This window comes from Agelaius tricolor, unplaced genomic scaffold (genome assembly GCF_023055355.1).
Source record: "Agelaius tricolor isolate 1412-34295 unplaced genomic scaffold, bAgeTri1.0.p SCAF_9, whole genome shotgun sequence".
In the NCBI taxonomy this organism is placed as follows: domain Eukaryota; kingdom Metazoa; phylum Chordata; class Aves; order Passeriformes; family Icteridae; genus Agelaius; species Agelaius tricolor.
The window spans coordinates 5,168,461-5,185,138 of record NW_027269269.1 but is presented as its reverse complement, the minus strand read 5'-3'; the positions used below and the strand labels follow the sequence as shown (position 1 = coordinate 5,185,138).

General features: G+C 43.5%; 1 protein-coding gene across 6 annotated transcripts; it reads right to left on the bottom strand.

Moving 5' to 3' along the window:
• Positions 1-3,418: 3,418 nt before the first annotated feature.
• LOC139593306 (gap junction beta-6 protein) lies at positions 3,419-15,330 on the bottom strand. 6 transcript variants are annotated; one of them, XM_071434100.1, is made up of 3 exons: positions 15,129-15,330; positions 14,197-14,276; positions 3,419-5,231 (listed from the first exon to the last, which is right to left on the bottom strand). In XM_071434100.1, exon 3 carries the CDS (start codon positions 5,207-5,209, stop codon positions 4,418-4,420), a length of 792 nt encoding a protein of 263 aa, XP_071290201.1. In that variant the 5' UTR covers positions 5,210-5,231; positions 14,197-14,276; positions 15,129-15,330; the 3' UTR covers positions 3,419-4,417. The 6 variants fall into 6 exon arrangements, with proteins under 6 accessions (XP_071290201.1, XP_071290202.1, XP_071290199.1 ...); XM_071434101.1 differs by having other exon boundaries at positions 14,197-14,273; XM_071434098.1 differs by lacking the exon at positions 15,129-15,330 and adding an exon at positions 14,680-14,820.
• Between the last annotated feature and the right edge of the window lie 1,348 nt (positions 15,331-16,678).

Sequence of the window (16,678 nt, the reverse complement as noted above, 5' to 3'; positions counted from 1 at the left end):
GTGGGTCTAGGGGAGGGCCACAAAAATGATCAGAGGAATGGAAGGGTTTTCCTGTGAAGACAGGCTGAAAGAATTAAGACTGTTCAGCCTGGAGAAGGAAGGCTCCAAGGAGACTTTTTTGCAGCCTTTTAGTACTTAAAAGGAGCTTATGAGAAAGATGGTGGTGAACTTTTTAGCAGGGCCTGTTACAGTAGGACAAGGGTAATGGTTTTAAACTAAAGGAGGGCAGATTCAGACTAGGAGAGATATAAGGATGACATTTTTTATAATGGTGGTGAAACACTTGAACAGGTTGCTCAGAGAGATGGTAGATGCCCCATCACTAGAAAGATTCAGGGTCATGTTGGATGGGACTCTGAGCAACCTGATCTAGATGAAGATCCCCTGCTCATTGCAATGGGGTTGTACTAGATGACCTCTCAAGGTCTTTTCCAACCCAAACTATTCTATAATTCTATGAAAGATTTATTTCAGCAGGATTGTAATACAGCTTTGGCTTGGTAAGGGGAATACAGATAATAGTGGCAATAGAAAAACATAGCAGGCAGTTAGGAGCAGCGGTCTGCCTTATGTTGGCTGTGGCAGTGCTTCCCAGCACATTCTTGCAGGGCAAGGGTAGCTGAGGCACTGGGCTGACACAACACACACCACAAAAAGGGCTGGGGAGCCTAAGTGACTCTAATCTGGCAGCAAAGAGCTCATGGCTGCAGCACCTGGCACAGGGGAGGCAGCCTGAGTGTGCAAAAGGAGGAGAGTGAGTTCAGACCATCCCACAGCTGGTCTCGTTTGCTTTTAGGTCCTTGGCATGCAGGGTTGCTGGGATGGGCCTAGGTCAATGGAAGAACAGAGTCAAAGTTGCAATGGGGCTGGGCTGAGAGGGAGAGTGAAGGGTGGAGCAGGGTGCTGGAGTCAAGGGCCACAATGCATAACAGGAATAGAGTCCAGCTGCCAGTGCTGCTGCACTTGCAGGCAGTCAGAGCTCCTGCCTATTGAAAGGACAGTAAGACAAGAAGGTGGGAAGGGATGCAGGGAATTTGCAAGAGAGCTTTTCCAGAGGCTCTGATTAATTGTTTGGCATCAAAACCAATTTAAGCAATCTCTGCCCCAGGCATAACAAAGGAGAAATCACAGGGTGGGTAACAGCTGCAGGGATGGGCAGAGACAGTTGAGCCAGCTGCCATCAGAGAAAACTAGCTGAACTACTGGTGGTGCCAGTAGAGCATAACCCAGTCACCAGTAGGTGAGAGAGTTAGAGGGCTGGGGAGACCCTCTCCTGGAGGGATGGCTGCAGGGCAGGAGCAAGGGCAAGCACAGAGGATGTGTGGGGGCAGGCGTGCTTGGCAGTTCAGAACAGCCCCGGACAGCCTCAGCCAATAGGGAAAGGCACAGGAATTGGAAACCAAGAAAAGCAGCTCGGCTTTTCCCTGCAGACAGGGTTAACTGTGACCCTATTAAACACAGCTGCCTCCTCTACTGAGGTCACAAAATGCAGCAGGCAGGGGAAAGGTGACTTGGAGAAACAAGTCACTAAAGCTGTCATTTCATCATGGTGCCAGCTACTAGGAATTATTTAAAGAGAGCACTGAAACTGTCAGAGACTTTACCTTGGCAGTAACAGAAATTAGGGATATTTCAGAGGAGAGTGTTCATAATGAGTATGGTACATAGAATGAGAAGAAATATTTCAGCCAAACACATCAGTCACAACTGGTCTTGCCTGCTGAGATGATCAATAGCTTTAGTGCTAGCGAAGCCTTGGATCAGCTCTGGCTCCTTGATTTACAGCTGCCCTTGGTGCAGATTTGATGGGACTTGCACATTTGTTCCCAACCCATCTGGCTGCCAGGACACCACAGCAACAGGGCAGTGTTGCCAGACTGCACCTTACCAGGTCCTGCTACCACGCAGGAAATGTCCAGCCAACCCAAATCCATTTACAGCATGGCCACACACAGACTTGTGCTGGCCTACAAAGGACTGCAGACAACCAATTTTTTCATTGAAACTTTGCCCACTTACTCAGGATGAAAAGAAAAACAGGAATGGAACTGACGTTCCAGAAAAAGCTAACTGCTGGAATAGAACTCACTGTTTGAAAACTTGTGAGCAGGAAAAGAAAAACCACAGAGAGAGCTATCATCATACCCCCATTTGGGCTTTTTCAGGCCTGCATTTTATCACAGACCAAGAAAAATGACCCCTCCTCCTTTTGAGGAAAACATATCTACCTCAAGGAGCTTCACAGGTTTATTGGCATGCAGCATAGGGCTAATTCAAATTGATCACTAAGGAGGTAAGACAGTCAGGCATAATTATTAACTGATCTCCATTCATATTGACAATATGGTATGTGATCCACAGATGTCCCAGATGGAAGTCAAGTCTCAAGTTGTTCCATGAAACACGTTCCTGGAAGAGAAGTAGCTGTATCTTCACACCCTGGAACCATCACTCTGCTTGTGCACCTGGGCAGCCTGGGCAGTGATCCAGCAAGGTACAGCCTGAGCACCCACCTTCCTGACCCTAAGGGATCGGCTTCCTTAAATCTCCAGAGAGAATAATAAACACTAGTATACTATAGTTGTGTATACTTTTTCCTCAAGCTTGTTGGTAGACACATTCAGAAGACTAGCAGCAATTTCTTTTCACAACAGTGATTAAAAAAGAAAATGTGCTGTCAAGGCAGGAAAGATCAGGAGTTTGCCAGTGGAAGAGAACAGATAAATGGCAGGGCTCAGCTCAGGCCCTCATGCAGGGACAGAGCTGACTCTAGGTATTTTCTCTCTCCTGTTGTTTGTGCCTGCTCCCTGTTAGGGTTTTACTAGACACAAATAAAACAACCAACCCACTGAAGCTCTCTTACAGCATGGACACCTGGCCCTCCTTCAGAGCTGTGCTGGCACCTGTAAGAAGTGTGATACAACAGCATGAGGAAAAGGGCACTCTGCAATATCTGCTCCTAAGGATACCTGCTCTTTGTTCTCCACCTTGGAAGAGTAGTTCCATTATAGAAAAATAGTGAGGCCAATCCATTTGTAAAATGATGACAAACAAACCAAGTCCCAAAACTTAGCTCTACCGAGGTCAGTGTATCCATGCTGATGAGAAGTGGCCCAAAACAGGAAGCACACAAGGCAATGTAGCTGTTTTGCATTGCACCCACCTCTGACTCTCAGGTTCCCCTGCTTTCACAAGCACACCCCTCCCACAGCCATATACTGCCATGCACTCAGAGTTTCCTGTCTATCTCCATTAGAGTGTGGACAACAGAATTAGGGCATCAGTGCCCTGGATGGGAATGAGAGGTGCCTAGGGGTTATGTGCACTTTGGATGTAGAGTCTCTACTTGAAAAAGTTTTTGTAGGTTCCTACTTAAAATATTGCCTAGCATTCACATATAGACTCTCACTTCACTAAGAAAGGTTAAAGTGTTTGCCTTTTATTCAGAAGACTCACTTAATTTCCAGGAATACTTTTCCATGTCCTTGAAACCAGACAGACTCTAGTCTCATAACAGCACCATCAGTCTACTACAAAAAAGCAAACAAATCAAAACCAAAAAATTCCACGATGTGATACAGTATAAAGAAACAGCTAATACATTAGAGAAAAAACCATCTACATAAACTTATGTAAGTTGCTATAAAACTGACAGTATGCAATTAAGAAATTGGTACGATTACCAGGTCTGCTAGCTGTTTAAACAGGTCTACATAGGCTGTAACTATATTTTAGTGCTGTTTTTAGGCAGGAGTTTGCATTCAGAATCTAGGTACCTCAATTGTCCACACTGGTGGGCTTTCAAACAATTCCCCTACAGCCAGCAGTGTGTATACAAGCATCTCAAGCTACCTGCCCAGACTCAAGCAGCACTTGCAAAGCTGTGAAGGTGTATGTAGCCTATTGTTGTCTCCACCCTATGAATATGGTATTACAGCGTTCATCTGCATATGCCTGGTTAAGAAATAAAACACAGTCAGTTGTGTACTATGACACCTTAGGTAACATGGAATCTTAGATTTTAGAAAAATATTTTAATCATCAGTTCACAAGTAAAAACTATCACTATTACAAAACATCTTGTATTACTAGAATACCTAGCTTGGAAAGAGTTTTGTTCTTATTGCCATTGCATTTAGTTTTCAGGAGCTGTGTCAGCATGAAGGTAGCAGTGGGCTTCCCACTTGTCATAGTCAGCTTGTAAGGGTACTCACAGGAAAGTGTATCTTCCTATTTAATCCTCACACAATTTTCACATGTTTAGGCTGTCCTGACTTTTCCCAGACATGTACCTACTTGACATCTGACACTATGCATCAAAACCTCACCCAACTTTGTCTCATACAACAAATTTCATTTGCAGCCTTTAAATAAAACATTCACTCCAAAAAGAGTGAACATCAGCACTGGCACCACCTTAGCTACTTGTAAACCCTATAACTGTGTTCTGGCAGCTATCAGATATTAACTCATTCATTTCATTTTGTTTGGTTTCTTCCTTATTCTCATGGTTGGGTTGCTGTTTCGAATTTCCAGCGTTTTTAGACCTTCTGAGGAAAAACTTTGCCAGTAAGTAACATAATTCAGCCACATTTAAAAGAATGCAAATGCTGGACACAGCAATCATGAAAATAGTGAACACGGTCTTTTCAGTAGGTCGGGAAACAAAGCAGTCTACAGTGTTGGGGCAGGGCCAGGCATTACACTTCATTAAGCGAGGCATTCGGAACCCATCGTACATGAAATAAAATGCGTACATGAAGACGGCTTCAAAGACCAGTCTGAAAAAGATGCTGCTGGTGTACGTCCACCACAAGGAACCCTCAATACGAAACCTCTGTTTCCTAATTTCTTCGATGTCCTTGAATTCACATTTCTGGTCTCCTTTTCTGAACTGCCTTTTCTTCTCGTGCCTCCTGTAAGCCACATGCATGGCCACCAACAGCGCAGGTGTGGAGACAAAGATCAGCTGCAGGGCCCAGAGTCTGATGTGAGAGATGGGGAAAAAGTGATCATAGCACACATTTCTGCAGCCAGGCTGAAGTGTGTTGCAGACAAAGTCATCTTGTTCATCTCCCCAGACTCTCTCTGCAGCCACAACCAGGATCATGATACGGAAGATGAAGAGGACTGTGAGCCATATCTTCCCGATACTGGTGGAGTGCTTATTTACACCTCCCAAAATGGTATGCAGAGCTCCCCAATCCATTGTCTTGCTTCAATCCTCTGACCTAAGACAAGACAAATAAATAAAACTAAGATTAATCAAGACAGGAAACAAATACCAGCAAGCATGTGGTTTAAAATAAAGGCAATATCATAACTGCAGTACATTCACCGGCTGTGGTAACGTTTTGTTGACGCAGTGGGCTTACCTACAACTAGTCATACATGATAACCTAATCACATATCAGCAGGTAGTATTTCACACTGGATTACACACATGGCACCACATTCATTTGACTCCTAGGTGTATTTGCCAATGCCACATTAAGTAAGAAAGACAGATGGGAAAATGATGAACACAGCCTTAAATGAAAAGATACAACTTCTAGTAGCTTGAAAACAGTAACAAAATGATAGAAGATACCAGCCAAAAGGATGTTATGTTAAAAAAATAACATTAGACAGACAGAATTCCTATACAAATCAAAGCCAATTAGTTTATCCTTATCTTTAGAGTGTAAATAATGATTTAAGTACATTCCCGCAATAAAGACAGACCTTGAGCAACTACTGCTGATGCTCTGCATCTTCCATGAGAAGGTCTAGATAACCTGCATTCACCAGTTTAAAGAGTGTGACAGCATTCTTAGCCAAAGCAAACCCCACACCAGCTTGAAGCAATGAAGGTAAAATCCTGGTCATTACCCACCTCGAGCTGGACATTTAAAATCAATGCTTAAGATTCATACCAAAATTGCTTTTCTTTGCACTAACTACAAAAATGGCCTAGGGTAAGTGGATAAGGACTTCTCCATTGTGAATGCATGTCAGGTTGGAGTTTTCTTCCTCTCATAACACAGACTTCATTAGTCCTAGATTAGGGGAGATATTTCAGAGGCAGGGAGTGTGCTATAGTCAACATTTGAAGAGTTCAGACAGGCCAGCAGTAGCTCAGAGACTTTTTCAACTTTTTCAATAGTTTCCAGCAAGTGAGTTTCAAAGTACTATGACTGTAATGAATTAAGAATTTCACCTTTTGGTCTCCTCAGGATCACCACAATTATCTGAGTTTTTGCAGCTTCCACAAACAGCTTTTCACAGAGAGCATTCAGAGGCATTCCAGCCCATCTTCCCACACTCCTCCACTTCAGATGGATTTACAGAAAATTAGTTTGCAAACTATTGTGTATTCAAGAAACTGGCACTTCTTTTGCCTATCAGCCAGGACCCTGTAAGAGTGCTTACAGATCTCTTGATTCTGAAATTGCTTATGAAGGTTTTTATTTCACAACTTTGTTAATTTGTTTCTATCTCAGAGCACATATTTCCTTGGCATTTACAGCACAAGGCACCAATAAGCAAAATCATCTTTTCAAAGTTGCTTTAAAGAGCAGCTATTGGCAAAAATGTCATCATATCAATCACAATATTTTCCTGACTCTGAGCTGGATCACACTGCATGAGGAAGAAAATTATGACACTATTTTGTAGTTGTCTTCCACGTCACACTCCCATTCTGAGTAATGTCAAAAACCTTCCTGGTTTACAGTGAGACACATATAATCAGTAAGCCACATGCATTGACTGAGTATCAATCAAAGTACACAACAGCTCAGAGAAAATGAGGACACTTAATTGTTACGCAACACAATGGTATCTTTTCCTTGAGTTACTGGGATTTAAATGTAATCTCCCTTCACTAGTTCCATAAACTCAGATCCTGCTGGTTGACTGTGTGGGGTTATACTCCAGGAGGTGAAAACCAAGGGGGAGATCAAAGATCTCCGCCAGATTGGAGGGAGCTTTTCCTGAGCCTCCTTCAGGATGCACAATCTTTATGTGCTATTTCCTCTTTATGTGACTGAAGCCACACAGAAACAGATTTACCTTGCTATGCTACTAGGTTATTTTTTCCAAGAAGATTCTTTTTTCATTAGCATACAGTTACAGAGAGTCTCTAGGGTTAACAACCCTATGAGGACACAGGAAAGACCCTTAATACTACAGGATCCTTACTAAACATATCAGCTGGACTTTTAACTGTTTCTACTCCTTTTCTGTCATCTGATTGATGAAAATTCTTTCAGAATTTTCCTCTGCAATTATTGCATTGTTAAACAGAGGGACAATTACAACTTTTTAGTGTTCTCTGCTACTATTACAGACATATGGCAATTACAGTACTTATAAAATGACACTACAACTAAGTACTATGACTAGAAATACTTATGAACATTTGAAAATAAATCCTGTAGAAGACTGGCACCAGGCAAACAGTGTTATTACACACATTATCCACCTATCCTGTAACTCCATCACAGTCCTTACTCTTCTCAGTCATTCCATCTTCTTCTCCCTGCCTGTCAACCATCTTTAGAGTGAAAAGGCTGTGAAGTGAAACCTATGTATCTACTCCTCATAAGCCCTGTTTCTTAGCTTCACATCTTGCTGCACACCAGCAGTGCTGCCATTTTGTTATAACTTCACACGGATTTGTTTCCTCCTCCCTGTGCAGAAGGAGATTCAAAATAAAAGTTCCCCAGTGTGTAGTTAGCTCAAGAAGCCCCCCTGGTTCTGTTTCCTGCTAAGGTCACACTACAGCTCATCTCCTGTGACTTTGTGGAGGTGCATTATAAAGCAGGCAACTTGTCCATAAGCTCTTTGCAGGACTAGTACGTTTTGGTTGGTTTGGTTTTTTTAAACCTAATCCATTTCATCAATCTGCTTAACAGTACAGACCCACAGATCATCTGAAAAGGACAGCTACATTAAAAAAAAACCACCCAACCAAAACAAACAAACAAAAACAAACAAAAACACCAAAAAACCCACCAACAACAAAAACCCCAGGCTGCAAATTGCAAAGCATGGGTAAGAATGAGCAGTTAGTGGGAAAGAGGCACTGGCAACACTCCTCTTCATTTGACTCGCTCCATATTCTCTGAGAGTATATTGTGCTTGTTAAGCCAAAAATCTGTGCTTCAATTCTAGCAAAGACATGTCTGTATCTGGATCAAGAAAGAAGAAAAAAAGCCACCAGACTTTGAAGAGGCAGTCTTTTGTCCAGAGTCCCCTGGTTACATCTCCTCTCCTTTCCAAAAAAGCCTCTGTCTTTCCTATCTGTCCAAACACTTCACCCTTCCCACACACCTTACCAAATCTTCCAGCTATCTCTTCAGCTCCTCCTGCCACCATCCACTGGTTCTTCCCTCTGCTTGCTGAGCAAGTCACCAACCTTTGCCCCTTCGTGCTCATAGCCTCTCAGGCTTGTTTTGACATTGGTGGAGAGTCATATGACTTGTGGACTACTCCAGAGTGCTACAGGCACTGGTCAGACACCAGGGAAGTCTCACTATCTTCTCCCTGAAAGACTGTAGTGCCATATCCAGGCAGCCCGAATGCCATCCAAATACTTTGGCCACAGTTGTTTCCTACTAGCTGGCTTTAAACAGTTCCTCTCAATACAACTTCAGAGGATCCAGCAAAGGCAATTCAGACACTGCCAAAGTGTCCTCCCCTCTCCAACAAAGAGACACAGTGATCCAAGCAGAATTTAAGTTAGCCAAGTATGGCTCTTCACACTACTAAAACCACCTTTACTGATGTGATGGCTCATTTACTCTTTACTCACTCAAATGCTAGAACCTTGATCATAGATTTGATTATCTTTCTTTCAAATACTTGCTTTCTTTTTCACTAGCAAGTAAAATATTAACTGTCTTGCAGACCAAAGGAGAAGAAAACAGGAAAATTATATCCCTTTAATGGGTTGGTAAGTCATATTTTAATAGGGCCAGTCCAGATACTATTTCTATGTGAGCAAATCCTGCCAAATACTTACAGAAATAATAGTATGTAGACAGCCAAGGACTTACCTAGTTTGCTGGTACATTAAAGACAAGAAAGCTTAGGTGAACTTTGGGGAAAAAATATAAAGTAGGAATGAGTATAGGGATTGGTTATAAAGGAAGAAACTGGGAAGAACAGAAGACAGCTGAAATTAGCAAGGTTGAGTAACAAAGCATTTAGAATAATTTCTAACAGGGGAGCGCATTAAATGTTAAATTCTCCTTCACAAAAATTGCAACTGGGCATGAAAATAAGCTTTTCCAAGTCTCCACATAGATATCTGTTCTACTACCAGCAGTACCTTCTGTTTCATTCAACAATTAGAGGACCACAGCAGGATATGGTTGTTACAATTAACAGTTAAAAACAATCCTAAAAGATCACCATGCTTGACTGAAAAGTTAAGTTACAAAGGAACCAGTTCTGCATGATCACACAACATAGCCACATAAGCAGGTGTTTCATTTGGGGTTTGGTTTTTTGGTTGTTGATTTGTGGGGGGTTTTTTCCCCCCACCCCCAGTAAGCTAAACAGCAGCAAGAGAAGAACTACAGCTTAATGCCTTCTGTAGTTCTACAGCTCATGGGCAGTATTTTGAGCTCTGTGCTGCCATGGCTATACTGCCTTCTACTTTAAAGCCAGCTCCTGTAAACCTACATTAAACTGCAATCACAGCACGGTGCACACACCCAGTGAAAATCCCTGCAATTCACAACACCGAGGACAATCATCACTGAGCTCTCCTGTTTATGAGTACAGCTGGCTTGTTAACAGACCATTTTCCTTTTGTTAAAGACTGTTATACTGGAAATTCATTACTCAGTGGCTAAACCCACAGCTGGACTACAGTGAAGGTGTAAAAGCAACAGAAGATGTGTCTCTATCACATACATACATGGTGCTTGTGCTATAGGATATTATAGAGCAAGAAAAAAAAGTAGTCACAAGCAAGTATTACAGTATCTGCTTATGCTACAGGAACATCTAGGAGTCCCATTCAAGAAGAGGTCCACAGACCCCTAATTTATGCACAAATTTGGACTATGATTATACCCTTCTCACCTTCAGTTTGGATACCAATTCATTTACTGTACTGGAATTACACAGAAATTTAGAGGGCATTCACAATGACTCCACTTCCATCAGAATTTTAGTGTACAGTGTACCAGGAGTTACCAGTTTAGGGTGACTTTCCACCACTTTCAGCAGTGCCTCTGGATACTGATAAAAGATCAGCAGACTGCCAAGAAAAATGTCACTTTATCCCACGTGGGAATGTGTTAACCAAGATAATCTTTAAGCCAAAAATCACTGGTCTCAAGTGTCCCTGCTTACCCCCCACCTGGGGACAAAGGCAACTCACATACCCAAGAGAAGCAGTTTAATGCAGAACTGTTGCCACAGAAAAGCTTCAAAACATCTAAACTAACAGATGTAAAATCATTACCAAAATTATTTTATGACCCAACTTTGCACAAGAAGTACTGCTGCATGTTGAGGTCCACCATGCATTCAAATGTGCTGCTGAGACAACTTTCCCTTCAGGTGTTGATCTCAACAGCTGCACTGGAGCAGGGGCTCATAGGGGGAGGTGATAACCAGCACCAAGGTGTCCTAGAGCTGCATAATGCTGTGTCATTACTCAGATTTGAAGCACACACTAGTCTGGGTTTCAGCAGTTTTGCATCAGCATGCCTCCACCCTGCCAACCTGGTATCTAGTTTACAGCAAGCACTTAATTGCCAGTGTGTAAATTTTGTTATTCCTATTGCTGAGCTAGTTTTGGTGCTGTACTACAAGAAGAGCAGCGCTGTCAAGGCTGAAGCAAGAAAGCTTCTAATAAATAGAGATTAGTATCTTCCAAAAGACAGCATCCTTTCATTTCACCAAGAAAGGTGGGTACACAGGCTACAGCAATCACTTGCTAACTTGCTCAGACTTCTTACCTAATTTCAGTCTGCCCCATGCCTCAGTTTCCCAGACATTAAACTAGAGATAACAAAAATCTCACCATCTCACAGGGCTGTTCTCCTGAAATGCTCCACTGCAATTACAAGCTTCACAGGCTCAAAGGACCAAGACAGATAAGTAACAGTTCAAAGCTGGAAGCACCAAACTTGAATTCAATCATCCAGGATATTTCTGACACCTGAAAAAGAATGGAGCTCCCTACATATATATAGCTTTAATATTCGCTATAGCTTTAATACAGAGTTCAAAATGCAAGAAGACAAAGCTTTGAATTTAGACCTTGGCAACTAAAATCCTTTAATAGGTAGCCTTCCAGCTATTTTAATTTTACAGCAGTATATTAAAAACTTCAAGGAGTATGCAGCTGGAAGACTCTAGAATATCAACAACTCTTTCCTAAAAAGCTGAAAAAGATCAAAGGAGCAGCCTAACAATCACAAAAGCCTGTGCAATTCTCTAGTAGCTCTTAAACTTTGTTCTGAACACCTATCTCCAGATCAGAGTGGAAACTGGAGAGGAGAAGAGCCACAAGAGAGGGATTACAGTATATCTGATTTGACACAAGAGCAGGCAAAGACTAATCAGGAACAGGAAACCTCTGACAGTTGCAGGTCTGAACACTGCAAGCATTGTTCTTTCCTTCTACTCAAGTTTAGGAAAACAGGAGGCATTCTTTGCTCTAATTAAACCCAGCAAGAAATCCAGAGAAATCCAACTGATTAGGACCCAATTCATATGCAGTTAAATGTTATTAAAAAATTATGCTACTTAAATATCAAGACCATTTAAGGGTTCAGTTTCTGCCCACAATGACACCCTTATGACTATCCCATATTCATGTCCTCACATAACTTTTAAGTCATTTTCCAAGGATGCTTGGAACACATTCATACCTATTTCACCAGCCTGCAAGTGGAACTGGAGATTGCTATCCTCCAGAACATCTCTGCAAAAAATTCATTCCACTCGTACAAAACAGGAAATCAGAGGTCACACTTGAAGGCATAACAAGACAACACAAGTCCTACTGGAGTTTAGCCTGTCTCAGCCATTTTCCCCTGTAAACCTTTCCTTCACAAAGTGTGCTTAAACCTTCTTACTTTGGAAGAAAGCTGAATTCCCGAGGTCCAGGTCTCCACTGATACAAGTGTCCTATTTCCTATATATCTTAAAAAAAGCTTTAGAGATACTGCACCCCACTTCTGGTCATCAAAATAACTTTTGAATGTTACTTTTTCTTTTAAGCCTGTTACCTAATTCCTATTTCCATCCCCCAACACCTAGCCAGATGTCTACATTCCCTCTACAAGTCTCTCCTCTAAAATCAACAAGCCTCTGTCTTCTTTCATACACAACTTAAACTTATAAACACTAACATTTTACAGTGCACTGTAGCTTTCCTTGAGCATGTATTTTGTTATTTCATTCATCAAGAGTGAAGTCCAAAGTAACTCTTTCCTTTTTAGGAAAAATGAAATTCCCAGTCATGCCCAAAACTCTATTACAGGAAGAAATGCAGGTGTATGATAAGGAATAGAATTAGTTTCAACATTCTTTTATCAACTAACAGAGGATGTGCTTCTCTTTTTCTACATTCCTGCTGTTTTGACAGCATATTATCTCACCCCATATATCATCACTTCAAGCTTTTCCTTACACAAACTGGTATTTAGCCAGGTAAGAGTCACAGTTTTCCTTCCAGATACCTCATCAGTCATCATTAAGTAACAATTAAAATCAGCAAGGAACAGAACAAGGGAAAACATCAAAAGAAAAAAACAGCTTCAACCCATGCTCCTATTTCACACAGTGTGTGGGACCACTGATTTAACTGGAAGTGTTCACAATAATCAACTTGTAAGAGCATCTTCTTTGCTCCCAAGTACCCATAGAGGTTATGCAATGACCGTGACAAACTTGCACATATAACTCAAAGTGCTGTTATTTTTCCAGCTACTAAGATAGCCTGCTAGACATTTTGCAATGTACAATTACTTTTTTTGCACAAAATACATGAGGCTGCCCAAATAATCTACCTGGATTGCACATTAAGAGATGCAAAACAGCAACACTGTCAGAGGCCTAGCTTCAGCACATTGAGAGAACTGGTCCTGTCAGGACAGAATCAATTTCTCCAGAGAAGTATGCTAACTCATGGGGTTTCACAGTCCCATTTTTAAGTTCTGAGATATGTAATCCTTCATATACATACATAATCCTACAATTATGGGACTGACAGTTCTGGGAATTGTCTGAAGTCTCCTACAAACACCAACACATGCAGGACAGATGTAACTTCATGACTCTGGAAATGAGCTGAAAAGCCTGCCTGGAAATTTACATTGCAATGCCTAGTTGACACAGAGATACCACCTTCTTCCAGGCTGAGGCTCGTCCCACCACTGCCTTGCTCTCTAAGGCAGATCAAACCCAATCACACACACACCCTCCTGCCTACTGTCTTTTCTCTGGGGCTCCTCAAAGGATACATCTGGCAAGCAGGGTTTCCAGGCTAAGCAGTGGAGGCCAAGAAATGTTAAAAATTACATAACTCCTTTAAAAAAATTAAGGATGAAAATATATTTCATTCTGCTTTTGACTCAGTGTACACACATACACTGTGGTGATCCCAAACCCTCAGTATTTCATACAGGATGCAGCCATTGATCATGAAAGTTATAAAACCTGGATTTAAAAGAGCATTCTTAAAACAAAAGGCCACTTCCTTCCTGCAACCCTCTGTCTGTTGTCTCAAGAGTATTTTCAGGCCACATGGTGAAAACTAATGGGATACAAGACAAGGAAATAATTTCCTCTGTTGAGAGCAGGGGAGAGATTCTTCAACATGAGAGACTGTGAAAGTAACACCCAATATAGGAAAGCCCGATGACGGAAAAGCCAGTCATGCCCAAAACATGCCCTGCTCCTAGCTAGTGCCAGGCACTAAGCAAGCACTCCTGCCCTTACTCCAGCACGTTCCTCGGGTTTTATTTAAAGCTGTAAGTACTCATTCTTTGTGCGATCTAATCCAGCCCCGATACTCAGAAATACGTTTATTTCTGACTCACACCTCATTTCCCACTCCCCCTGTAATTCTAAGGAATGTTTCCAGCGTGTGATCAGACACTCACAGGACCTGTCAGTTTTACTGATGCAAGCTGTTTACCTTCCCGCAGCTCTCTTAACATCTGTAGGCGTGTCGCAAATTACCTGTAATTGCAGGAACCTTGATTTTGCTTGGTGTCGTAGCTGGTCGGACGTACTTCACATAACGCGGTCACAGAGAGCTGCTGGGAGGTGAATAAAGATTTCGCCCTAAGTTAAACGCGTAACCATCAGAGACAGGAGCATTCCCCACCAAAACTGCTCGCGGGCTTCGAGCACTCCCCGTCACGCTCAAGCCGAGGACGGGAAGCAGAGAGCACCCATGCCGAGTAGGGGAAATCCTGCCGGGGCAGGGTGGGCAGCGCACACGGCGGCTCCGCGCCCGGCCCCGCTCCCTCCCCAGCGGGCAGCGCCACCAGAGCTCCCGGCGGCGCCGCCGCGGCCCCGGCCCCGCAACAAGTGCGGCCTCAGCTGCCCGGTAGGAGCTGCCCCACTGCAGCCCCAGCCCCGCAACAAGTGAGATCAGCTGCCCGGTAGGAGCTGCCGAGCTGCCCCACCGCGCCCCTTCCCTTCCCTTCTTCCTCTCACCTGCCTCAGCGGCCCCGCTGCTGAGGGACGCTCACCCCGCCGGGAGCTCCCAGCGTCGCGGCCGGGCTGTGCCTATCAACGTGGCTCCGCCAGGGGCTGCGGAGCGGGCGGCCCCGGCCTTGCCGCCCCGGAGCTTTAAGGTCCCTCCCCGCTCACCTGCCGCCGCTTTTAGCCCGCCCCTCGCCCGCCCCCGCCCGCGCCCCGCTCCTCCGGCCACCCGCGGAAGCGGCGGTGGGAAGCCGGGGCGGGGCCCGGGGCCCATCCCCGCCGCTCTGCCCCGCTGAGGGGGCTGCGCCTAGCGGGGCTTCCAAGGTGAGGAGTAAAGAGCCAAAACAAGGCGTGGGAAGGGCTTGTGTCCGCCCCAGGGCCGCTTCCTGCCGTGGAAGGGCTGGTCTGGGGTGGCAGGGGGAGACCCTGAGGGGAAGGGAGATCAAGGTAGCAATGGATACCTGAGGGGTTTTCGGGGGAAATGCGTATTTAAGATAATAGGGTTGTGTTTCCATCTTGAGGAATCCAGGTAGTCAGAAGGGCCTTAGGACAGAAAAAAAGCTGTGTCTTTTCTCCTGGAAATCATTAAAAGAGCTACTGGCCAAACGCAGAGGGAAGAGCCAGTAGTTTCTGGCTTTTTGGGGTTTGTGCGATTGAAATGCTAGAGCAGTGCCCTGCAGACTCGCAGGCTTTCACGGAGATGTGCGTGTTTGCCAGTGCAAAGAACTATTTTGGAGAGTTTTCTGTTTCCAAGGAATACAGTTGCTGAGGAAACAATTCACTTCAGGTTCAAAAATCCCTGCCCAAAACTGTGTACCCTGTCTTGCAGACAGGCACATCAAATTAAGTAAATCATTTGTAAACCTCTTAACTAAATTTCCAAAGAAAATGTACACCACAACTGGACAAACAGGACATTTGCTCAGACTTCAGGTGAAAATCTCTTGTGTTTGTGTGTGTTTGGAGTATAAGGACCCTATGATAAATTACTTCCAACAAAGTTCTACTGCCTTGTCTTTCCACCTTCTAGAATACAAGTAATCCCTGTGGAAATCTTTAGCAAAAATCAGTTACTTAATTTTGATTTCACATTCAGGAAGAAGAGGTAGGAATTTCTATCACAGACAGTCCAATACTTGAAAGATAAGAAATCGTCATCAGCTGTGCTTTAAACATTAACCTGTGTCTCTGTGCTGCTCATCTTTCCTCCCACCCTTTCTTACCCTTGCAGTTACATCCATAGAACCTGTACATTAAGACCATAGGAAAATTCGTGTTGGAAGAGATCTGAGGAGGCTTGTAATCCAACCTATTGATAAAAGCTGGATCAGCTCTGGGACCATTCATTAGTTATACCCCATCCAGGGGGAACCCAGGGAAACTGGGTCACTGCAGCAGCTGTAGGACCCTAAGGTATATGATGTGATGCTGAGCCTAAGGTATATGATGTGATGCTGAGCTAGACATGCAATAAATATCTGAGGGCTGAGTTTACCTGTGCTCGCTGACTTCTGTGGGAGTTGTGTGTTCAGATGACGTTCAAGGTCCATGTGTATGGCGTGTGTGAGGAAGGGAGGTGGCTCTGGGCCTGGTCATGAATCTGCACTTTGCAAAAGGGAAAGCCCATCTCCTAATGGAAGAAAAGCTTTAGAAGAGACATCTGGAACTCATGAGTTGTTCTCTCTCCAGTCACCTTCCAGCTTGATTCACTGACCTTGAAAAAGTGAAATGTGTCCTTTTAAGGTGCGAAATACTTTAAACATTGGTTATGTTTAGCTCAGCAGAGTATTTTAAGTTTTGTGCTGTCCTCGCTAGGCTGTGTTTGCCACCAAAAAGAGGTTTGGTGATTTTTATTTTTTTTTTCAGTAAGAGAAATATTGTGGAAATAGAAATCAAAAATGTAAGTCTTATGAGGAGTAGCTTGAGGGAGATGGGGGTGTTTAGCCTGGAGAACAGGAGGCTCCCAGGAGACCGTTTTGCTCTGTACAGCTGCCTGAAGAGAGGTTGTTGT

Coding starts and splice junctions, on each gene's coding strand:
- LOC139593306 (XM_071434100.1), bottom strand. CDS start 5,209: ATGGATTGGGGAGCTCTGCATACCATTTTGGGAGGTGTAAATAAGCAC.